This window comes from Mobula birostris, chromosome 25 (assembly GCF_030028105.1).
Source record: "Mobula birostris isolate sMobBir1 chromosome 25, sMobBir1.hap1, whole genome shotgun sequence".
Taxonomy (NCBI): Eukaryota; Metazoa; Chordata; class Chondrichthyes; order Myliobatiformes; family Myliobatidae; genus Mobula; species Mobula birostris.
In genome coordinates this window covers 57,408,742-57,434,640 of record NC_092394.1, presented here as the reverse complement: position 1 = coordinate 57,434,640, position 25,899 = coordinate 57,408,742, and the positions used below count along the sequence as shown (strand labels likewise).

Genomic DNA, 25,899 nt, shown 5'->3' with positions numbered 1-25,899 from the left:
CATTCAGTGTCCAAAAACATGTGCTGCAGGTCTATCATCTGACCTCACCGTACTGAGTACCAACTATCATTCAAATAACTCCTCCTTTCTTTGTCTGTGTAAGAGTGTACTAGCAGGCAAATGTCCTTGGAGAAAGTATAAACATGCTCCGGAGAAACTATAACATCGATTGTCCATCAAATAATGCCACCCTCGGTCACCATAGCGACTTACGAGCTGCTTGGTGCTGTCTCTCTCCGAACTCAGCAGAAATCCAAAAGTTATTCTTCATCTCTCTCTCTCTTTCTTTCTCCCTCTCTTTTCAAAAGCACAGTTCATAGGGGTCATTGAGCACAGTTTATAGGGGTAATTTAGGACACTATCACAAATGAGATGGTAGTCGTTGAGGCACTGAAGACTTCTTCGGCACGGGGATGATGGTGGCGGCCTTGAAGCATGTAGGAACGACGGCGCTGCTCAGGGAGATGTTGAAGATGTCAGTGAGAATCTCAGCTAGCTGGTCTGCACATCCTCTAAGCACTCTGCCAGGAATATTGTCTGGTCCAGCAGCCTTGTGGGTTGACCCTGCACAGGGTTCTCCTCACATCGGCCGCGGTAAGACACAGCACCTGGTCATTTGGAGGAGGGGTGGTCTTCCTCGCCGCCACATCATTTTCCACCTCAAAACCAGCGTAGAAGTTGTTCAACGCATCTGGGAGGGAGACATCACCAGCACAGGCAGGTGGTGGTGTCTTGTAGTTGGTGATGTCCTGAATGCCCTTCCACATGCGCCGCGTGTCGCCACTGTCCTGGAAGTGGCTGTGGATTCGCTGGGCGTGCGCACACATTGCCTCTCTGATGGCCCGGGACAGTTTGGCCCTGCTGTTGTTAGGGCTGCCTTGTCGCCTGCTCTGAAGGTGGAGTCACGGGTCCTCAGCAGCGTACGCACTTCCACGGTCATCCATGGCTTCTGGTTAGAGCATGTAGTGATGGTCTTGGACACAGTGACGTCACCAATGCAGTTGCTGATGTAGCTAGTCACTGATGCTGTGTGCTCCTCTAAGTTGGTAGAGTTGCCATCGGTTGCAGCCTCCCTGAACATGTGCCAGTCAGTGTGCTCAAAGCAGTCTTGAAGAGCAGAGATGGCTCCTGCTGGCCAGGTTTTCACCTGCGTCTGAACTTGTCTGGAGCGTCTGACCAGCGGTCTGTATGCTGGGATTAGCATAATAAAGGTGTGGTCTGAGTAGCCGAGGTGGGGGCAGGGCTTCGCCCGGTACGCGTCGGAGATGTTTGTGTAAACAAGGTCCAATGCTTTCGCCCCTCTGGTTGCAAAGTCCACATACTGATGGAATTTGGGGAGCACTGACTTCAGGTTCATGTGGTTAAAATCTCTGGCGACAATAAACAGTGCATCAGGGTGTGCGTTCTGCAGTTCGCTAATAGCCCCATACAGCTCACAGAGCGCCTCCTTAGCATTAGTCCTGGAGGGAATGTAGACACCGACAGTAAGGACAGTGGTGAATTCCCGTGGTAAATAAAATGGTCTGCATCTAACAGTCACAAACTCCATTAGCGATGAGCAGTATCTGGAAACCAGCACAGAGCTCTTGCACCATTCCGTATTGACGTAAACACACAAGCCCCCACCACGAGTCTTACCAGAGAGAGCTGCATCTCTGTCCGCTTGAAACAAGACGAGCCCGTCCAGCTGAATGGCGGCGTCCGGGATTCTGTCGGTGAGGCACGTTTCCGTGAAAACACACGCACAGCAGACTCTGTACTCCCGCCGAGTATTTCGTTGGAGTCGGATGTAGTCCAACTTATTGTCCAGGAGCGGACATTGGAGAGCAGAATGGATGGGACAGCCGGCCGGCTAGGGTTTGCTTTTTGCCTGGCACGGAATCCTGCCCGCTTGCCTCACTTCCGCTTCCTCGCACACTGCTTACAACATCCCCACCTCCAGCCACCGGCATCAGGCGACTGCGAGGTCTGTAGGCCCGATCCTCTCAGCAAGCCGAGGTCACGTAATTTAACCAGCAGATCTTGATAAAGGTTTGTTTTTGGGCGATCTCTATATTGTAGCAGTATCTGGTGATGGTATCCATGTGCCCTAATCAAAAATTGTGTCTTAAAATTAAATTAAAGTAACACCAGATCCGAAAGGCCGCTGTGCCGCGCCGCCTGCTGGCAACAAGGACTCAAAGTCCCTCTGCACCTCTGATGTTTGAAGCTTCTCCATATTTAGATAATAGTTTGCAATATTGTTCCTTTTACCAAAATGCATTACCATACATTTCCCAACACTATATTCCATCCGCCACTCTTTTGCCCATTATTCCAATTTGTCTAAGTCCTGCTGCAATCACATAGCTTCCCCAGGGCATGGATAAACACATATTGTAACCATTAATGAGATTTGGTTTCACGAGGAATAAGAAAAGGAAGTCCACGTCAATGGGTCTATATTATAAACCACCCAACAGTCCACGGGATTTAGAGGAATAATTTTTTTAGAGAGATCGTAAACTGTTGCAAGAAACATAAGGTTGCAATAGTAGATGATTTTAACTTTCCACATATTGACTGGGACTTCCATACTGTAAAAGGACCAGATGGGATAGTTTGTCAAATGTGTTCAGAAAAGTTTCCTTAATTAGTACATAGAAGTCCCACTGAGTCAGGTCTTGATCTCCTGTTGGGGAGTGACACAGGGCAGGTGACAGAAGTTTGTGTAGGGGAACACTTTTGCTTCTAGTGATTATAATGCCATTAATTTCAGTGTAATTATGGAAAAGGATAGGCTTGGTCCTTGTGCTGAGAGTCTAAATTGGAGAAAGGCCAATTTTCATTTTAAAAAAATTTTTATTAAAGGAATGACACAATACCGGATACATAATGCATTACACTTTCCTCCATTTTGCTTTTATTTCTTGCCCCTGAACAAAACTCCCCCTCACTCGCCCTCCCCGAACATACCATGGCAGCTAATATATTTACAATACAACACTTCACAACTACAAGTACAGACATTTCACAGCCATACTCCCACGTTCCTTCAAGACAAAGGCCCACACACATCCACAACACGTCAGATGATCCAGAATACACTCAAATTATAATACATCAACCACCATAGGAGGTAAACCATATGCACGTTAAAAGGGGGCAAATCCCCAAGTAAAATCAAATGCCCTCAGCTGGTAGGTAATTCCTTGAGACTCTCAAAATATGTAAAGAAAGGTCCCCATTTCAAATCAAACTTTTTCACAGACCCCCTCAAAGTGAATTTAATCTTTTCTAGTTTCAGAAAAAACATTACGTCCTCTAACCAAACAGCAGCAGATGGGGAGTGGCAGATTTCCAGACCAGCAAGATTCTCCTACGGGCCAAAAGCGATGTAAGTGCAATGATATCCTACTGGCTTGCATTTAAACCCAAAACATCATCTGCCACACCAAATACAGCTGTAAGCGGGCAAGGTCTCACTGTCAACCCCAAAACCTCACTGATAATTTTAACAACCACTGCCCAATAGCCATCAAGCCGAGAGCAAGACCAAAATGCATGTACTAAACCAGCCGGAGAGAAGGAACACCTGTCACAGCCAGCGTCTGTCCCAGGATATATGTCAGCAAGTCTGGCTTTACTTAACTGTACCCTGTGTAAAACTTTAAATTGTATGAGCCCCAGTCTAGCACATGATGACGAGAAATGAACCCTATTCAATACTTTTGCCCAATATTCCTCCGCCAGATCCATACTGAGGTCGTCCTCCCACCTACTCTTAGTTTTGTTTAGATCTTGAACTCCCAAAGACATCAGCTGAGACTATAGTACAGAGATCAGCCCTTTATCATTAAAGCTAAGAGTGAGTTTTTCCCATAACATAGCAGGTGGTAGATCAGGAAAAGAGGGAAATTTTTCCTTGACAAAGTGGCGAATCTGCAGGTATTTAAAAAAATGATTATGCGGAAGGCCATACTTACCGCGCAGGTTATCAAAACTATCAAATATGTTATCAGTGTACAAATCCTTAATGCACATAAGACCATTCAAACCCTTTTGTCTAAAAACTGAATCGAGTGTAGAGGGGGGAAATAGATGGTTTCTATGAATGGATCCCAAAACTGAAGCTGATGTGAACTTACAGTTGCAGCGAAATTGATTAAAAATTTTAAGGGTGGAGAGCACGACCAGGTTAGATGTGAATTGAGAGAATTTCAATGACAAGGAAGAATACACTAAAGCTGGGAGAGACGAGGAGTGGCAAGACCGTGTCTCAAGCAGGCGCCAGTTTATATCTGGCCGGTGGAGCCAAAATAATACCTTTTGAATGTTGGATGCGCAATAATAATGAATAAAGCTAGGAAGGCCCATTCCACCTATGTCACAACCTCTATGGAGAATGCGCTTATTAACCCTTGGGACCTTATTTTCCCAAATAAAGGAGGTTATAACTTGGTCGACTGACTTGAAAAATGACTTAGATAAGAAAACTGGCAAGCACTGGAACAAATAAAGAAATCTAGGAAGTATAGTCATTTCCACTGATCGAAACTGCGCCATCTCTCAAAATCAGCCTTCATTTGGCTAACCTGAGGCCTGTAGTTAACTTCAAACAGAGATGTAAAAGAGCGAGTAATGCGTATTCCTAGGTATACAGATCCATCTTGAGATAAAGAAAAAGGCAAAGATTCCTGTCAGATCTGTAGGGCCAAATTATTAATGGGAAAGCATTTGCTTTTTTGAAGGTTCAGTTTATAGCCAGAGAAGGCTCCAAATTGACCTAATAATGACACAATAGCAGGACTACTACCTACAGGGTCGCTAACATAAAGTAAGAGGTCATCAGCATATAGGGAAACACGGTGTTCCATGTCCCCTCTTCTAACACCCTGAAATAATGTAGTTGACTTAAGTGCAATAGAAGGAGGCTCAATTGCAATTGCAAAAAGAAGAGGGGACAATGGGCAGTCTTGGCGAGTGCCACGTGTTAATGAGAAATAGTCAGATCGAAAATAATTTGTCTGTATACACGCTAAAGGCGAGTGATATAATAGCTTAATGCAGGCTACAAATATTCTGCCAAATCCAAATTTCTCCGAAACACTAAACAAGAATACCCACTTCACTCTATCAAACGCCTTCTCCGTGTCCAAGGAGATAACAACCTCCGGACTCAGAGAATCACTGGGTGAATAAACCATATCAGCTAGTCAACGGATATTAAAAAAAGAATGACGATTTTTAATAAAACCTGTTTGATCATCTGAGATTATCTTGGGAAGGAGGCATTCTAAACAGCACACAAGCACTTTAGCCAAAATTTTCACATCTACATTCAAAAGTGAGATGGGGCAATATGATCCACATTGAGTCGGATCCTTATCCTTTTTAAGAAGTACTGAAATAGATACCTGTGAAAGAGTAGGGGGTAAGGAACTGTTCTCCAAAGATTCCTGGAACACTTCTAGAAGGACCGGTATGAGCTTATCCTTAAATTTCTTATAAAATTTTATCGGATATCGGGCCTGGGGACTTACTACTCTGCATAGCCATAATGGTATTATTAATCTCTTCCTGCCCAAGAGCCCGACCTAAATTCTCCACCTCCTCTGGTTCAAGAGTTGGTATTTCCAAATTATCTAAAAAACTTTCCATATTTGTTTAATCTGAGGGAAACTCTGAGGCATACAGAAAGGAATAAAAAGCTGCAAAGATGTTATTAATCTCTTTTGGATTGCTTGTCAAGTTTTAGTGCGTGTCTCTTATCTGGGGAATAAGCCGTGATGCAGCTTGACGTTTCAACTGACGAGCCATAAGCCGGCTCGCCTTGTCACCATATTCATAATAGAGGCCACGTGTCTTAAGAATTAATTGTTCTGATAGGTTTGTAGATAGAAAATTAAACTTTGCTTGCAAATCAGCCCGTGGGTGCCTCAGAATATTGCCTATCCAGGTCCAAAATAGATTGCGATAAAACTTGCATTTCTTTCCTACGCTCTTTATAGGCATGCGAAGTATAAGATAGTATTTGACCCCTCAAGTAAGCTTTTAAAGTTTCCCAAAGTAAAGAATACGATACCGACTCAGTTTTGTTAGTCTCGAAGAATGTGTCAATGTTAGCCGATAAATAACTACAAAATTTCTCACTGGAAAGCAAAAGAGGTTAAGTCTCCACAGAGGCCGTTCTCTAATGTTTAAAGGAAAACATAGGTCCAGTTTCACAGGCGAGTGATCAGATATAACTATAACAGTGTACTCAATTTGTCTAATCACTGGTATCTAGGAGCTATCTATAAAGAAATAGTCTAGCCTGGAATAGGAGTGGTGAACATGAGAAAAGAAAGAGAATTGCCTAACTGATGGATTCAAAAATCTCCAAGGATCCATATAACCATTTTGTTGCATAAACATCGAGAAGGCCTTTGCCATACCATAGCGCAGTTCAAATCTCCTGAAAAGATTAGCTGGTGTGTGTTCAGGTTAGGTATTAATGACAAAACCTTATTTGCAAAGAGGACATCGTCCCAATTAGGGGCATAAACAGCTACCAAAATGGCAGGTATCTGAAAAAAAGATCCAGAGACTATAATAAAGCAACCATTAGGGTCACTGATTACATCAGATGGTGTGAACTGCATTCTTTTGGTGATTAATATTGCCACCCCCCTGAACCTACTATTAAACCTGACTAATCCATGCTTTACGAAGTCTATTATGGCCCTCCACTCTTAAATGTGTCTCTTGTAGAACTAGAATATCTGCTTTTAATTGTTTCAGATGAGAGAAAGCTTTAGCTCTTTTAACCGGACCATTGAGCCCCTTTACATTCCAAGAAATAAACCCCACAGGGTGGCCTCCATCAGCAGCACTCACGTTAACCATATCAAAAGGCACACAGGGCCTACAATCCCAAACAGTGCGAGGGTACAAGCTGCACACAATAACGCACAATGTAAAGAAAGTCTGGCCAATCCGTAATACACAAAAGAATAAGCTGCCATGGTGATCCCCCAAAACACTCCCCCACCCTTTTACACAAACAAACCCCCGAAACCTAGATCTACCTCCCCAACTGAGGATGATCGCAGGCATTACCGAACAAAAAACTTCCAAAGTGTTCCCCATACAACCAAATTTCAATCTAATCTAATCCTCCTTAAGATTTATACACTCACTTATTCTACCTTTAATATATATAGGCTAAAGATAACACAGGCCAAGCAAAACATTAAAAACAAGAAACTAAACGCCACAGATGCAAATCCCAAATATTTACATTTTGCTGGTTGAAATGGTTGAATACCCCTTCAGAAATGCATTTTCGCTCTGCAACGCTGCAATGGTGGCTTCGGCGCTCACCAGTCGGTCACTGTAATCATTCAGGCCGTCTTCAACCTCACGAATGCGTTCATCGTGCGACTCATAATAAGACAAAATTTGTTCCACGGTAGCATTCACTGGTGACAATGCATCTTCAAGTTCTTTCTTTGGGGCAGAATGCACTGCTTGCATCATGTCAGTAAGAAGTACTAAACAAAGCCTCTCCGGGTCACCAGGTAGCGCAGGCCCAGCACCGTGCAACGGCGCCATAACCATAACATCAGCTTTCTTGCTCGAGGCTTCGCTGTCTTCCCCAGTTTTACTTCGAAGGTACATTTTATTTGCCATTTCAGTGTTCAGCAACATCCCGGGTTGTTCACAATGTTAAATATTCAGTTATCTCGAGCGTACAGCAAAGATAAACAGGTAGATTTTCAATAAAAATTGGGAGCCACACTCACACGCACCTAGTCACTCCATGCTCAACCCAGAAGTTCCAGAAAGGCCAATTTTGATGATATCAGAAATCATCTAGCAAGTCGGACTGACCGGAACAGGCTGTCTTCTGGCAAAGGTGTGCTTGGTAAGTGGGAGGCCTTCAAAAGTGAAAATTTGAGAGTATAAAGCCTGTATGTGCCTGTCAGAATAAAAAGCAAGGATAGCAGAAACCTTGCTTTCCAAGATATTCAGGGCCTGGTGAAGAACAGGCGAGAAGACTGCAACTAGCGGGGCACTGTCTATGCCACCCTGAGCGACCTGCCAGCCTAGTCATCACATGGGAGCCCAAGCACGGGAGGATGAACCTCCCAAGACTATGGTCAACACGCTCCTAGAAGACAGCGGTGTGGCTAATGTAGATGAACTGAACACACTGATGAGGGAGAGGGAGAAGTGGGGAATCCGTCATCGTGCCCAATGCCGGCCCCCAAGGCCTGAGTCGACGTCGCAGTAGTAGTGGTGGTGAAGAACAAAAAAGGAGATGCACAGCAGGTATATGAAAGAAGGAACAAATGAGGTACTTGAGGAGTACAAGAAATGAAAGAAGGAAAGAAATCAGGAGGGCTAAAGGAAGGCATGAAGCTGTTCTAGAAACAAGATGAAGGAGAATCACAAGGGATTCTACAGATATGTTGAGGGCAAAAGGACTGCAAGGGACAAAATCGTTCCTCTGGAAGATCAGAATGGTAATCTATGTGTGGAGCCAAAAGAGATGGGGGAGATCTTAAATGGATGTTTTGCATCTGTATTTACTCGGGAGATGGACGGAGACTATAGAAGTGAGGCAAAACAGCAGCAAGGTCATGGGCCCTATCCAGATTGCAGAGGAGGAGATGCTTCCTGTCTTGAAACAAATTAGGGTGGACAAATCTCCCGGGACTGTTGAGGTGTTTCCTTGGACCCTGTGGGAGGCAAATGCAGAAACTACAGGGGCCCTGGCAGATATATTTAAATCATCCTTAGCGACCAGTGAGGTACCAAAGGATTGGCTAAGATTGTTCTCCTGAATTAAAAAAAGGCTCTAAGAATAAGCTAGGATATTATAGGCTGGTGAGCCTGACATCAATAGTGGGCAAGTTATTGGAAAGTATTATAAGGGACCAGATAAATGAGTATTTGGATAGACAGGGACTGATTAGGGAGAGACAGCATGGCTTTGTGCATGGTAGGTCGTGCCTAACCAATCTTATACAGCTTTTCAAAGAAAGTTGATGAAGGCAAGGCATTTGACAAGGTCCTGCATAGGAGTTTGGTCAAGAAGGTTCAGTCGAATGGCATTCAAGATGAGGTAGTAATTGGATTAGACATTGGCTTTGCGGGAGAAGCCAAAGAGCGGAAGTAAATGGTTACCTCTCTGACATGGCCAGTGACTAGTGGAATGGAGCTGGGTCCATTGCTGTATGTCATCTTGATCAATGATCTGTATGATAATGTGGTTAACTTGATCAGCAAATTTGCAGATTACACCAAGACTGGGGGTGTAGTGGACAGTGAGGAAGATTATCAAAGCTTGCAGAACGATCTGCAGCAGCTAGAAAAATTGGAGATAGTATTCAATGTAGATAAGTGTGAGGTGTGGCACTTTGGGAGCGCCAACCAGCGTAGGTCTTACACACTAAACAGTAGGGCACTTAAGAGTGTGATAGGACAGAGGGATCTGGGAATACAGGTACATAATTCATTGAAAGTGACATCACAGGCAGATGGGGTTGTAAAGAAAGCTTTTGGTACACTGACCTTCATAAATCAAAATTTTGACTACGAGATTTGCGATATTATGTTGAATTTAGTGAGGCCTAATTTGGAGTATTGTGTGCAGTTCTGGTCACCTACCTACAGGAAAGATGTAAATAAGATCGAAAGAGTACAGAGAAAATTTACAAGGATGTTGCCGGGTCCGGTGGACCTGAACTATAAGGAATATTGAATAGATTAGGACTTCATTCCGCAGAACGTAGAAGATTGAGAGGAAATTTGACAGAGGCATACAAAATAGATACAGTAAATGCAAGCAGGCTTTTACCACTGAGCTTGGGTGAGACTACAACCAGGGGTCATGGGTTAAGGTGACAGATAAAATGTTTAAGGAGAAACTTCTTCACTCTCACTGCTGACAGCATGGAACAAGCTGCCAGTGCAAATGGTGAATGTGATTTTGATTTCAATGTTTAAGACAAGTTTGGATAGGATGGGTATGGTCGATAGGACTAGGCAGGATAAGTGGTTCAGCATGGAGTAGATGGGCCAAAGTACTGTGACTCTTACAACGTGACAGGAATCTGCAATATACGGTGCACCTGATCAGTCCTGTGCTTGGTACCCTGAAGCTGTAAATGTTTGTAGACCCAGCAGTATCACGAATTACAAATGACTGGTGAAGCCAGAAAAAGGACAAGGTTTCCTAAAGGCAGTCCAATAATTTATCATCATCCCGAGAACTGCCTTACCCAAAAGAACTGATCTTCACAGGGCTCTCGCACAAGTCCAATCTGCCAGGACAAATCCACCCTTCCTGCATTCGTTCTGGTCTTTGTCACGGACAATGCGGATCATTCAGTGGCTCTAGATCTCAGGATCCAAGGGGTGATGTGCCTTTGCATGTCTGGAACCTAGAAACCATTTGTTACACGGAGGATGGCAAAAATCCAGAACTCTGCCTTAAAAAGCTGAGGATTCACATGAGTTGGCTGAAGCTTCTGAGATGTGGATGGTGGACCTGTACTGGGTGAGGGTATCAGTGGATCTGGAGCAAGAGCAGATGAAGATTTCAGATCCCTTTCAGTTATGGTTGAACAGAATGACAGGAGAGGCTCAAGATGCAGAATGGTCCCCTTTCACAGAATCCCGAGTACTTTCACCCTCCAGGCTTCTACGTGGGAATATCCATTGGGGCAAGATGACAGAGATTACTTTTCTGTGTAGTTGTACACGATGAGGATTGGTTTTCTATTTAAGTTTTATTATGAACGAGGTTGTAACTTGGAAAAAAATCAAAGTAGTTATAAAACAACTTCCATAACTTTAGTGTTATCACCTTAGAAAAGTATACAGCAGCTGCTTTAATAATGCACTTCTGTTGCAAATCTCTTCTGTGACAGACTTACTATATCTTGTTCCCATGCTTACCACAAGCAGCCTGTGTCCCACAGGAAGGATATTTTTCACTTGTGGAAAGATCTCAGAAGGTCGTTAGAATGGGAAACTAACCAAAAATATCATCAGAATATAAATTCTTGGGGTCAAAAAGTAGTTTTAAACTTCCCACACTTATGAAATGCTGAGGAAATAAATAGAATCCTCAGCCCTGGGGAGTTCTTCTGTTGTTTCTCTTAGAAATAACTCATTGATCTTGTTCCAAAGAATGCTTATGATGTTCTGTAGAAATGAAAAAATGCCTTTTACAATCTCAGGAATTCCCAAAGCACTTTACAGCCAGTGATGAATCTTTAAGTTCAGTCACTGATATACGTAGGAAAAACAAGCCATTGTGCACAGCAGCAATGTAACCAGACACCAGCCATGAAATTCAACTGCACAGAAATCGCGAAACGCTGACAGAGTATTACCAGTTTGATCTGACGCAACTCAGATGCATACAATCATTACGAGGACTGCAGTGTGTGGTCAACAACAATTACTGTGCTTCTGGCACTAGTGTGCAGTAACAGGAAACAAGTCCCCAAGACTTATAGAGCCTGAACAGAGGCCAGCTAAAAGCACAGCTGCACCTCGAGAGAGAAAAGCTCCTCTCCTCCACCCCTGCTTACCAACTTCAGAAAGCCAAGTCAAAGCTTAGACCGATGAGCTGCGGAAACTTGCTGTAACACACAGAGGATTGGAGGAACTCAGTGTGGGAGCATCTCTGGAGGGAAATGGACAGTCAACATTTCAGGTTGAGAGCCTCCAGCTCAACCCAAGACAAGTGTTGTCCATTCCCTTCCATAGGTGCTGCCAGACCAATGTTTTGTGAGTTGGTCCAAATTCTTTGGTCTCTCTGTGGGTACCTGAAGTACTGGCTGGGAGTTTCACTAGGTGATGTAAATCACCCCTGAGTACAGGCTGGTAGGAGAATTGTGGAGAGGGGAAGGTACTGAGCATCTGAGAAGAGAGTAGGTAACTGGGAACTAATAGGACCAAGGGGATTGCTCTGAGAGCGGGCATAGGCTCAACGTTTCTATGGCCTGCTTCTATGTCATGAGAAAGATGAGGAGGAGGGAACTCCTCCATGCCTTAAAAAGAGATGGTAGGAAGGTGTGGCCAAGGAGATCCATCTCAGGAACTAAGTACTACCATCTTGATACTTTGCTGGAATGTGGTTCACAGGATCAGTGAACACTGGCCTCAGACATCTCACCTCCCAGTTCCATCATATGTAGTTAATCAGCGGCACCCCAACACTCACACAGTGACAGCATACGTCCTCTCCTGGCGGCAGCAGAAACACAGAATGACACTCTTGCGCAGCTCTCACACACACCAAACACCAGCAGTACACTGACGAAGGCTGGATGCTGGCAGAAAGGGTGCTGGCACTCACTGAATCCATCTAACATTCCCCAGCAGCAGACAACAGCGATCCAGGACGCAAGGACTATGATCAGACATTCCAAAGATCACCGTAAATCCTCTGAAATACGGCAATGGCTCCATGGAGAACGAAGCAGCTATCCTCCCTGGTGCTATCTGCTCCACTTTCACTGTGGCTGGGTGTGTCTAGCCAGCAGCTGCTTCAGTCCAGACTCAGGGTGCCCTGGCCACCCCACACCCAGGGGGAGCAGCCTAGTGGGCAGCTGTATCCAAGGCAAGGGCTGGCATGAGAAGCAGCAGTCACTGTCTACCCGGCTGCCTGCCGACCCGGTTGTACCTACGGCTGTGGCTTTACCCAGCTGCCTGCCGACCCGGTTATACCTACGGCTGTGGTTTTACCCGGCTGCCTGCCGACCCGGTTGCTGTCATTCTCACCTGGGTCCAGGGGGCATTTAACTAGACTCACCCTGGCAATAGAGTCTGCTAGCACGTTGGCATTTAACCATTACCCATGAGTTTGAGAGGATTCAGTACAGAGCCAAGCCATCTAACCTGATACTCATCCGTACCATTAACCCCATTTGTCTGCAGTCATGCTGTATCCCTCTGATCCCTTCCTACCCAAGCGCCTGTCCAAACAACTTTCACATGTTGTCACTGTATCTGCCTGTAACACCTCCTCTTACAGCTCCAGACGAGAACCACTCTCTGTTAGAGCACTTCTCCCCACCAACCCACCTCACCTTATGGCCTCTACTTCTGGACTCCCCTACCTTGGGGAATGAAAAGCAGACTCCCAACAATGCCCCTCATCATTTTATAAACTTCCATAAGTCTTCCCTCAGCCTCCTTTGGAGCAGTGATAATAAATCCAGTCATTCCAAAACCTCGTTAGAACCTCAGGCCTCCAGTCGGCAACTTCCTGTGAATCTTTTCTACACCCTAGCAGTGTGGTGACAAGACTGGACACAATACTCCAAGTGCAGTCCAACAGCTGCAACATGATGTCTCAACTCGTATACTCAATCCCTCCCTCTAAGTATTACTCAGCCTACCGGTATCACCCTCTGCACCCAGCCCTTCTATATTATCAATGCTCCCAAGGTCCCAGTCTTTTACTAGATGCTGACTCTCCCCACAGTGACTCAGTGACATGGGAGAGGATGTCACCATGCAGGTGATGCACACACCCTCTCGGTCCCAGTTCCTCCATCAGTTTCAGGGATGCAGACTCAGCCAGCAAAGTTAGACCACAGAGTACTCACTGTTCCCACTTAGTTAGACCACAGAGTACTCACTGTTCCCACTCGATTAGACCACAGAGTACTCACTGTTCCCACTCGGTTAGACCACAGAGTACTCAGTTAGACCACAAAGTACTCACTGTTCCCACTTAGTTAGACCACAGAGTACTCACTGTTCCCACTTGGTTAGACCACAGTTAGCCCACAGAGTGCTCACTGTTCCCACTCGGTTACACCACAGAGTACTCACTGTTCCCACTCGGTTACACCACAGAGTACTAACTGTTCCCACTTGGTTAGACCACAGAGTGCTCACTGTTCCCACTCGGTTACACCACAGAGTACTAACTGTTCCCGCTCGGTTAGACCACAGAGTACTCCCTGTTCTCACTCGGTTACATCACAGAGTACTAACTGTTCCCACTCGGTTAGACCACAGAGTACTCACTTTTCCCACTCGGTTACATCACAGAGTACTAACTGTTCCCACTTGGTTAGACCACAGAGTACTCACTGTTCCCACTTGGTTAGACCACAGTTAGCCCACAGAGTACTCACTGTTCCCACTCGGTTAGCCCACAGAGTACTCACTGTTCCCACTCGGTTAGACCACAGAGTACTCACTGTTCCCACTCGGTTAGCCCACAGAGTACTCACTGTTCCCACTCAGTTAGACCACAGAGTACTCACTGTTCCCACTCAGTTAGACCACAGAGTACTCACTGTTCCCACTCGGTTAGCCCACAGAGTACTCACTGTTCCCACTCGGTTAGCCCACAGAGTACTCACTGTTCCCACTCGGTTAGACCACAGAGTACTCACTGTTCCCACTCGGTTAGACCACAGAGTACTCACTGTTCCCACTCGGTTGATGGCGCAGGTGAAGCAACTGTTGGCAATTGCTGCGTTCCTAGCTTCAATGGGCCACAACGGTTCACTGCAACATTTACAGAAGTTAACTTAACAAAGCACTGGGACAATTGCATTCAATAAAACCTCCCATCAGTGATATATGCTAACATTCCATATCCTTGGCAGGAACCGCAGAAGTGGTGTAAACAGCAACCCAGGAATCCCTCTGGGATTGCATCAGTGGCACAGAGAGAACAGTCGAGTCTCACAACACCTTCCCTGGGTGGAGCTACCAGCTCCTGACCTACAGCCAGCTCCCACATGCCAAAAGCATTCGGAAGGATGGTGGGATGGAAAGGGATGGGGAGGGATTTGTTGGCTGTTGCAAGGTTTTGGGCATCTTCTGACAGACAGGAACAGGGCATTTCCACACCCGAGCTGCACCAATCAGGGGTTAGGTGGAGCCGGGCAGAGGTGGGATTTGCTCACTGGTAGCCGTCCTTCCTGTGCCTGCTCACTGTCCTGTCACCACTGTTTCTGTGGCCTTCTCCCACACTCTGTTCATTTCCCACTTGCAGACGGTGCTTGGGAACTGAACTGGCATAAGCTGGGGGCTGGGTCTAGTGTCAACAAAGTAAAAGTGGATATGTAAAGCAGTTTGGTGCAAGTTATCTTAACTTGTATCTAATAACATGCTATAACAGAGCCAGTACAGGCAACTGAAAGAGCAGCTTCACTCCCATAGGAGTGTTCAGGCCCCTTTTCCTCCATAACTGGCTGGTCAGTCTGAAGCAAGGAAGACAGACAGATCCCGGGCTTAAGCAGACACATAGATGGTCAGTAACAGAGACAAATTTAGAGCCAGGAAGGAGATGAAGAATGGACAGCTAGCAGCAAAAAGACCTTGGTGGGCAGGGTTAAGGAAAACCCAAGGGCATGTGTGAAGAACAACAGATGACTAGAGTGAGGGTAAGATGGATTAGGAATAGAAAAGGGAAGATGTGCTTGGAATCAGAGGAGGTGGGGACCTTAATGACTACTTTGCTTCACTATTCACCAGTGAGAGAAACCTTGAGATATATGAAGTCAGCGTAGAACAGGCTGATATGTCGGAGTACATGGATGTTAAGAAAGAGGATGTGCTGGACTTTTGAAAAGCAATATTATAGATAGATCCCTGGGGACAGATGGGATATACCCTAGGTTACTATGGGAAATGAGGGAAGAGATTGCTACATCTTTGGTGATAATCTTTGCATCCTCACTGGCCACAGGATTATTGGAGGGTGGCAAATGTTATTCCTTTGTTCAAGAAAGGGAGCAGCAATAACCCTAGGAGTTACAGACCAGTGAGTCTTACTTCAGTGGAGGTTAAATCTATGGAGAGGATTCTTAGAGACAGCAGCATTTGGAGAAGCATAGTCTGATTATAGATAGACAACATGGCTTTGTGAGGGGCAGATCATGTCCACTGTAAGTCACCCCTACAATTGCCAAGATCCTTTTCCGTAGTGAATAAAAGTATTCATTAAGTACCTCTGCTGTCTCCTCTGGTTCCATACACACTTTTCCATTGTCACACTTGATAGGTCCTATTCTCTCACATCTTATCCTCTTGCTTTTCACATACTTGTAGAATGCCTTGGGGTTTTCCTTAATCCTGTCCACCAAGGCCTTCTCATGGCCCCTTCTGGCTCTCCTGATTTCATTCTTAAGCTCCCTTCTGCTAGCCTTATAATTTTCTAGATCTCTATCATTACCTAGTTTTTTGAACCTTTCATAAGCTCTTCTTTTCTTATTGACTAGGTTTACAACAGCCTTTGTACACCACGGTTCCATCCATCCTTTCCCTGTCTCATTGGAACGTACCTATGCAGAACTCCATGCAAATATCCCCTGAACATTTGCCACGTTTCTTCCGTACGTTTCCCTGAGAACATCTGTTTCCAATTTATGCTTCCAAGTTCCTGCCTGATAGCCTCATATTTCCCCTTATTCTAATTAAATGCTTTCCTAACTTGTCTGTTCCTATCTCTCTCCAATGTATGGTAAAGGAGATAGAATTGTGATCACTATCTCCAAAATGCTCTCCCACTGTATATGGAGTTCAGTAAGGCATTTGACGAGATGCCCCACAGAAGAAGCGCTTGCGTACCTGTGCAGGTCCAGAGCAGAGCTTGAGAAACCTAGTCTCCATAAAAGAGAGGTATCATGTAGTGGAGTGGTCATTGTCAGAGTGATAAGGCTTTGGCTCAACAGTCTTTGGCGAGAACAGGTGGAGGTGAGGTAAGTAGGTAAGTTTATTTCTTATTTCTTTTTCTTACCCAACCCTCGAACGAATAGGGGGTATGTCTGCAGGGCCAGGGTTTTGTTCTGAGTGTCAGATGTGGGATTTCCAGGAGATTTCCAGCCGCCCGGTAGCCACCTGCACCAGGTGCATTGAGATGCAGCTCCTTAGAGACCATGTTAGGGAACTGGAGCTGCAGCTTGATGACCTTCGGCTTGTTAGGGAAAGTGAGGAGGTGATAGACAGGAGCTACAGGGAGGTAGTCACCCCAAGGCCACAGGAGACAGATAAATGGTGATTGTTAAGAGAGAGAAGGGAAAACGTCAGACAGTGGCTGTCCCCTTCAACAATAAGTACCCCATTTTGAGTACTGTTGTGGGGATGACCTACCTGGACGAAGCAACAGTAACCGTGCCTCTGGCAGTGACTCTGGCCCTGTGGCTCAGAAAGGTAGGGAACTAAAGAAGGGGCAGTGGTAATAGGGGACTCTATAGTTACGGGGACAGATCAGCGATTCTGTGGACGCGATGGTAGCTTGCTTCCCAGGTGACATGGTTCGCGATGTTTCTGGACGCGTCCACAATATCCTGAAAAGGGAGGGTCATCGTACATATTGATACCAATGACATAGGGAGAGAACGGGCTCTCCTGAAAACAGAATGCAGAGAGTTGGGAAGACGTTGAAAAGCTAGACCTCAAGGGTAGTAATCTCGGATTGCTGCCTTGCCACGCGACAGTGAGGACAGGAATAGAATGAGCTGGCAGATAAATGTGCGGCTGAAGAATTGGAGCAGGGGGCAGAGATTCAAATTTCTGGATAATTGGGACCTCTTCTGGGGCAGGTGTGACCTGTACAAATGGGATGGATTGCATTTGAATCTGAGGGGGCCAATATCGCTTGCGGGCAGGTTGACTAGAACTTTTGGGAGTGGTTTAAATTAATATGGCAGGGGGATGGGAACCAGTATGAGCCAGCAGGTTTACAAGTAGATGATGAATATAACATGGGTGGCATTGCAAGTTAACAGACTCGAGGAAATTTGGGTAGGCTAAGCGAACAGGTAAAGCTATGGTAAATGAGATACAATGCAAAAAAAGTTTTGGTGTCCTGCTTCATGTTATTGGTTAGTTTCCCCTCATATTTCATCAGGGATCAGTATTGGGACCACTACTTTTCACATTGTTTGTCAATGATTCTGATAATGGAACTGAAGGCTTTGTGGTAAAGTTTGCGGATGATACGAAGATAGGTGGAGGGGTAGGTTGTGCTGAGGAAGCAATGTGATTGCAGAAGGACTTAGAATGGGCAAAAAAGTGGCAGATGGAATACAGTGTCGGGAAATGTATGATAATGCATTTTGGCAAAAGGTACAATAGTATAGACTATTGGGGAGAAAATTCAAATATCAGAGGTGCAGAGGGACTTGGGAGTCCTTGTGCAAGACTCCCAGAAGGTTAATTTACAGGTTGAGTCTATAGTAAAGAAGGCAAATGCAATGTTGGTATTCATTTCTACAGGAATAGAATATAAAAACAATGAGATAATGCTGAGGCTTTATAAGACACTAGTCAGTCCGCACTTCGAGTATTGTCAATAGTTTTGGGCCCTGTATCTTAGAAAGGATGCATCGAAAGTCCAGAAGCGGTTCACGAGGACGATTCCAGGAATGAAGGGGTTAACATATGAGGAGCGTTTGGCAGCTTTGGGCCTGTACTCACTGGAATTTAGAAGAATGTGGGGGTGGGGGATCTCACTGTAGCCTACCAAATATTGAAAGGACTAGATAGTGTTAATGTGGAGAGGATGTTTCCTATGGTGGAGGCATCCAGAACTACAGGGCACAGTCTCAAAATTGAGGGGCGACCTTTTAGAAAAGTGGTAAGGAGGAATTCTTTTAGCTAGGGAGTAGTGAATCTGTGGAATGCTCTGCCACAGACTGCGGTGGAGGCCAAGACCGCGTGTATATTTAAAGCGGAAGTTGATTGTTTCCTGATTGGTCAGGGCATCAAAGGTTATGGCGATAAGGCAGATGTACGGGGTTGAGTGTCCTATTTCTGCTCCTATGTCTTATGGTCTAATGGGAAGGGTGGGTTAGTAAGTTTGCAGATGGCACAAAGCTTGGTGGAGTTGTGGATAGTGCAGAAGGTTGTTGTAGGTGACAGTGGAACAGTGTTAGGATGCAGAGCTGGGCTGAGAAGTGGCATGTGGAGTTCAATCTGGGGAAGGTGAAGTGATTCACTTTAGAAGGTTGATAGGGTGGTTTGTTGACCTTCATTAACTCAAGAGCCATAAAGAAATGTTGCAGCTCTATAAAACTCTGGCTAGACCACACTGGGAGTATTGTGTTCAATTCTAGTTACGCCATAATAGGGAGGATATGGGAGCTTTAGAGAAGGTGCAGAGGAGATTTACCAGGATGCTGCCCGGATTAGTGAGTTTATCTCATGAGAATAGATTCAGTGTGCTGACATTTTTCTCTTTGAAGAGGAGGAGGCTGAGAGGTGATTTGTTAGCGGTATAGAAGATGTTGAGAGGCATAGATTGAGGACAGCCAAAGATTTTTTCCCAGGGCAGAAATGACTGATATGAGAGGGCATAATTGAAGGAAAGTATGGGGGGTAAGTGTCAGAGGTTAAATTTTTGCACACACAGATGTGGACCATGCTAGCAGGGGTGGTGGTAGAGGCAGATAGAGTTAGAGTGATCTTGGAGTAGGATAAAAGGTTGGCATGACATCGTAGGCTGAAGAGCCCTGTACTGTGCTATGTTTCACATTCTAAAAGGTGAACCTACCAAACATTTTGTTCTTGAATGCAACATGAATCATAAAATTCTGCTCCTTCATACTATTAAGTATTTTTTCCCAGCGGGAGCTTCGTGCAGCAGCTGCATCTTTATCAAAGCCATCTGGTGCTTTTAGAAAGTAAATACAATCCCACAGTTTAAGTGATGGACTTGTTTGGAATGGTGCCCTGACTGTTACTATAAGATCACACTCCCAGTCTGATACAGGATCGGTGCTGTAGAGGGCAGTGTTGTTCAAATCTTAGACAAAACCCAACAGTTATTACAGGTTAGTTCTGGCATCTTGGCGAGATGATGTTGATACTAAGGCATCACCTTAGCTGAACGAAGTCAGAACAGTCTGAAAGCTATGGGTATACGTTTTGTATTTGATCCTGATACATCCAGAAGTACCGGGACCTACCCTGATAATCTGCCAACTGACACACAACAGACCCCAGCTAACCGCGAAGGTACAGCTTGGTAAAATATATACAAGGGAGATAAAACATCCTTGGAGATCTCCACAGGGTCCTCAGAAAACAGTCCAGCATTTTAAAGATTACCTTGACATAGGTAGGAAGAGTGATGAGGTTCTGCAAAGTATGTTCAGGGAGTTAGGTGCTAAGTTAAAGGGCAGGACATCCAGGGTTGTGATCTCAGGTTTGCTTCCTGTGGCACATGCTAGTGAGGCTAGAACTAGGAAGATCATACAGTTTAATAGATGGCTAAGAAGATGTGTAGAAGGGAGGGTATAAGATTTTTGGATCATTGGGCTCTCTTCTAGGGAAGGTAGGACCTGTACAGAAGGGATGATTTGTGCCTGAATTGGAAAGGGACTAATATCCTAGCAGGAAGGTTTGCTAATGCTACACGGGGTGGGGGGGGGGGGTTAAACCAGAGTTGCAGGGGATGGAAACCAAAGTACCATAACAGATAGTGGTGAGATTGTGGAGACAGATGGAGACAGGGGATGGGAACCAAAGTACCATAACAGATAGTGGTGAGATTGTGGAGACAGATGGAGACAGGGGATGGGAACCAGAGTACCATAACAGATAGTGGTGAGATTGTGGAGACAGATGGAGACAGGGGATGGGAACCAGAGTACCATAACAGATAGTGGTGAGATTGTGGAGACAGATGGAGACAGGGGATGGGAACCAGAGTACCATAACAGATAGTGGTGAGATTGTGGAGACAGATGGAGACAGGGGATGGGAACCAGAGTACCATAACAGATAGTGGTGAGATTGTGGAGACAGATGGAGACAGGGGTTGGGAACCAGAGTACCATAACAGATAGTGGTGAGATTGTGGAGACAGATGGAGACAGGGGATGGGAACCAGAGTACCATAACAGATAGTGGTGAGATTGTGGAGACAGATGGAGACAGGGGTTGGGAACCAGAGTACCATAACAGATAGTGTGAGATTGTGGAGACAGATGTTGTTGAGACTTCAGACAAAGTCAGGAATCCAAAGGTTGAGCATGGCATGACTAATGTCCTGAGATGCGTATATTTCAATGCAAGAAGTCTCATAGGAAAGACAAATGAACTTAGGAATTGGATCAACACCTCGAATTATGGTATTGTAGCTACGAGTGAGAACTGGTTGCACGAGGGGCAGGACTGACAGCTCAGCGTTCCGGGGTTCATTTGTTTTAGATGGGGCAGAGCGGGAGGGAGTAAAGGAAATACTAGTCAGCGAAAATATCACAGCAGTGCTCAGTCACAACAGACTGGAGAACTTGGGTGGAAATAAGTAATAAGAAAGGTATGTTCACGTTAATGGGGCCATATTACAGACCGCCCAACAGTCCAAGGGATTTAGAGAAACAAGTTTGTCGCGAGATTGCAGACTGTTGCAATAAACATGAGGTTGTTACAGTAGGTGATCTCAACTTTCCACGCATTGACTGGGACTCCCGTACTGTGAAAGGACTAGATGGGATGGAGTTTGTCAAATATGTTCAGGAAAGTTTCCTTCATCAGTACGTAGAAGTCTCAATGAGAGAGTGTGCGATACTGGAACTATGATTAGGGAACGAGACAGGGAAAGAAATCAGAAGTTTGTGTAGGGGAACACTTTGCGTCTATTGATCACAGTGCCATCAGTTTCAAAGTAAGTATACAAAAGATAGGTCTGGTGTAAGGGTTGGGATTCCAAATTGGAGATGGTATTAGAAAGGATGTAGCAAGTTGGACTGACTGGGACCGGCTGTTTTCTGGCAAAGGTGTACTTGGAAAGCAAGAGGCCTTCAAAAGTGAAATTTTGGGAGTACAAAGCTCGTATGTGCCTGTCAGAATAAAAAATGAAGACACCAGCTCAAGAAAACCTTGGTTTTCAAGAGATAGTGAGGCTCCAGCTAAGAAAAAAGAGGTGCATAGCAGGTAAGAACAAATGAGGTGCTTATGGAGTATAAGAAATGCAAGAGAACATTAAGAAAGAAATCAGAAGGGCTAAAAGACGGCAGGAAGTTGTTCTAGCAGACAGATACATTAAGAGCAAAAGGATTGCAAGGGACAAAATTGGTCCTCTGGAAGATAAGAATGGTGATCCATAGATGGAGTCAAAAGAGATGGGGGGAGATCTTAAATTTTTTTTGTATCTGTATTTACTGAGGAGATGAACACAGAGTCTGAAAGAACTGCAGCAAAGCAGCATCAACTTCATGGGTCCTATACAGATTACGGAAGAAGATATTTGCTGTCTTAAGGCAAATTTGGGTGGATAAATCCCCTGGGCTTGAGAAGGTGTTCCCTTGGACCCTGTGGGAGGTGTGCAGAAATTGCTGGGGCCCTAGCAAAGATATTTAAATCATCCTTCGTGACAGGAGAGGTACCAGAGGATTGGAGGATAGCCACAGTTGTTCTGCTCTTTAAGAAAGGCTCTAATATAAACCTGGTGAGCCTGACATCGGTAGTGGGAAAATTATTGAAAGGTATTCTAAGGCAGTGGTCCCCAACCACCAGGCCGCGAGAAAAACGATATGATTTGGCGATATGAAACGATATGAGTCAGCTGCACCTTTCCTCATTCTCTGTCACGCCCACTGTTGAACTTGAACACTGCCCCCCCCCACCCCCATCGGTCGGTCCGCAAGAATATCGTCAATATTAAACTGGTCCGTGGTGCAAAAAAGGTTGGGGACCCCTGTTCTAAGGGACCAGATATATGAGTATTTGGATAGATATGGATTGCTTAAGAATACTCTGCATGTGTGTGGTAGGTCATGTCTAACCTATCTTATAGAGCTTTTCGTGGAAGTAACCTGGAAAGCTGATGAAGGCAAGGTCTTCAGCAAGGCATTTGACAAGGTCCCACAGGGGAGGCTGGTCAAGAAGGTTCAGTTGCTCAGCATTCAAGATGAGGTAGTAAATTGGATTAGATATTGGCTTTGTAGGAGAAGCTACAAAGTAGTAATACGTTACTTCCCTGACTGGAGGCCTGCGACTAGAGAGTCTCAGGGATCGCTGCTGCATCCGGTGTTGCTTGTCATCTACATCAATGATCTGGATGATAATGCGGTCAACTGAATCAGCAAATCTGCAGATGACACCAAGTCTGAGGGTGTGGTGGACAGTGAGGAAAGCTATCATGGCTTGCAGGGGGATCTGGATCAGCTGGAAAAATGGCAGATGGAATTTAATGCAGTCAAGTGTGAGGTGTTACACTTTGGGTAGGTGACTACAGGAGAGTCTCAGGGTAGGTCTTACACTGAGGAGTGAGCTAGAGCAAAGGGATCTGTAAATACAGGTCCATAATCCATTGAAAGTGGCGTCACAGGTAGATAGGGTCATAAAGAAAGCTTTTGCCACATGGGCCTTCATAAATCAAAGTACTGAATACAGGAGATGGGATGTTATGCTGAAGTTGGTGAGGACTAATCTGGAGTATTGTGTGCAGTTTTGGTCACCTCCCACAGAAAAATAGAAATAAGATTGAAAGAGTACAGTGAAAATTTACAAGGATGTTGCCAGGTCTGGTGGACTTGAGTTACAAGGAAGATTGAATAGATTAGGACTTTATTCTTGAGAACATAGAATATTGAGAGGATATAGAGGTATACAAAATAATGAGTGTATAGATAGGGTAGATGTAAACAGGCTTTTCCACTGGGATTGTGTGGGACTACAACTAGAGGTCATGGGTTAAGGGTGAAAGGTGAAAACTTTAAGGGGAATGAGGGGAAACTTCTTCACTTAGAGGGTCATGAGAATGTGGAACAAGTGGTGCATATGATTTGAATTTCAACGTTTGTGAAGTTTAAATAGGTATCTGTATGGTAAGAGTATGGAGAACTATGGTCCCAGGGCAGGTCAATGGAGTAGGCAGTTTAAATGCTTTGGCATGGACTAGATGGGTCGAGGGGCCTGTTTCTGTGCTGTACTTTTCGATGACTTTAATAAAATATTACAGTTACAGAGGAAGTGCAGTACAGGCAGAACATCAAGGCAAAAGGTCATTATGAGGTCAAGAATCCATTTTATCATATTAGGAAACCATTCGACAGTCTTGTTAGAGCAGAGTAGAACTGGTCCTTGAGCTTAGTGGTGCTGTACATGCTTTCAGGCTTTCGTATTTTCTGCCCAGTGGGTGGGGGGAGAAGAGAGAATGTCTGGGGTGGGTGCATCACTGATTATGTTGGCTGCTTTGCCAAGGTGGTGAGAAGTGTAGACAGAGGCGACAATGAGCTGTGTCCACACCTCTCTGCAGCATCTTGTAGGCTCAAGCAGAGCAGATGGCGTACCAAATAGCAGTGCATCTGGTTAAGGTGTGCCTTCTGGCTCAGCTCAGTGCAACTGCCAGTCGACAGGTACGAGTCCCAAGCTCTGTGTTTGAACTCCTCCCTTTGGGAATAGCAACGACAAGCCACTGTTCTTCCCCAGCAATGTTCCCTTTCACAGGAACAGTTCCAACTATTATCCCAATGAAAGAAATTTGCTGTCACAAAGCATAGCTCACCCTCCCAATCAGAACCTGCCCTGGTGAGAACTCAGAGTTCCAAACGATTTGCTGCCAGTGATGAGACTGCTCTCCCAGCTCCGGAACGGAAGCTGAGAAGTAAATGTACGCATGAGTGCTGTATTTACATATGACAGCATGCTCAGATTGAATTAGAAAGGTTCCATCTGGTGAAGACAACTTTTGTCAGTCCCTTGTATAGCTTTCCAGATACTGCTTAATTGGGTTTGCATTGGAGATTTGTTAGTCTACATATCCAACGTAATTCAAAGCTTTGCATTAACGTGAAGTGTTTTCCTTCCTGCAACCACCTCACCCTTCCCTTTTCTTGTTCTCAACCGGAAGCCTGGGGCAAGAGCTCTTCGAAAACAAAACTTTCACCATCAAGTTACTTGTCTGGTGTGGTTTCACCACAATTAAAAGATGTTCCGTATATTTTGCCCAGTGCCAGCTCATAGATGTTAATAACACAACAAACTACCCTTTATACTACTTGGCTGACAGAGTTTAGGGCGCTGGCTAAATTCTGAATAGCTGTCAAAGGTTATCATTAAATTAAATTATTATGTTCCCTTAGAACTGGGGGAGCTGGGGGAGGGGGGCTTTGGGGTTCTAACGTTTAACTGTCATTCATTCTTTGGGGGCACTCTGTTTTCATGGATGTTTGCGAAGAAAAAGAATTTCAGGATGTATATTGTATACATTTCTCTGATGTTAAATGTATCTATTGAAACCTTACCTCAGCTCCCCCACGGTAGCACAAGGATTGAAGATAATTTCAGCTCCATTAATGCTGTACATTAACCAATTCAAAGGGTGGTGTCGACCGTAGCAGATATTTACAGCAATCCGTCCAAATTGAGTCTGAAACACTGTGTGCCCAGTGTTTCCTTCCATGTAATATGTAGACTGTAAACGGAGAAATAAAACTGTCACAGGTCATGCATACAAATTACAAATGAACTAGTTCCTGGCCACTTCTACACCGTCACTGGGAGAAATCCTTCAACATGCTCAGCACAAGACCCAACACCACGTTACCAAAGAGGGCCTGAGATGGCAATCTTATCAATCTTGTTAACCAATCCATTTTGGGTCAGCAGGACTGAGTGGAAACCTGGCCCAACAGGTTCTTGTTACAACTGGGTATTATCAGGATGCAGAGCTGGGCTGAGAATTGGCAGATGGGAGTTCAACCCAGAAAAGTGTGAAGTGATTCATTTTGAAGGTCAGAATTGTTAGCAGAGGGGAGGAACAGAGGTATCTTGGGGTCCATGATTATAGATCCTCAAATTTGCCATGCAAGTTGATAGGGTTGTTAACAAGGCATATGGTGTGTTGGCCTTCATTAGTTGGGCAACTGAGTTCAAGAACCACCAGGTAGTGTTACAGCTCTATAAAACCCCAGTTAGACCACACTTAGAATGTTG

At 45.0% G+C, this 25,899-nt stretch overlaps 1 protein-coding gene across 2 annotated transcripts in view; it reads right to left on the bottom strand.

Moving 5' to 3' along the window:
- Window positions 1–25,899, bottom strand: part of upb1 (ureidopropionase, beta) — a 187,753-nt gene that overhangs the window by 39,866 nt on the left and 121,988 nt on the right. For both annotated transcript variants that reach the window (XM_072242792.1, XM_072242793.1), the window contains exons 6-7: window positions 25,209–25,378; window positions 14,430–14,511 (exon numbers count right to left, since the gene is read on the bottom strand). In XM_072242792.1, coding sequence (XP_072098893.1) covers window positions 14,430–14,511; window positions 25,209–25,378 — 252 coding nt within the window. The remainder of the gene's footprint in view (window positions 1–14,429; window positions 14,512–25,208; window positions 25,379–25,899) is intronic.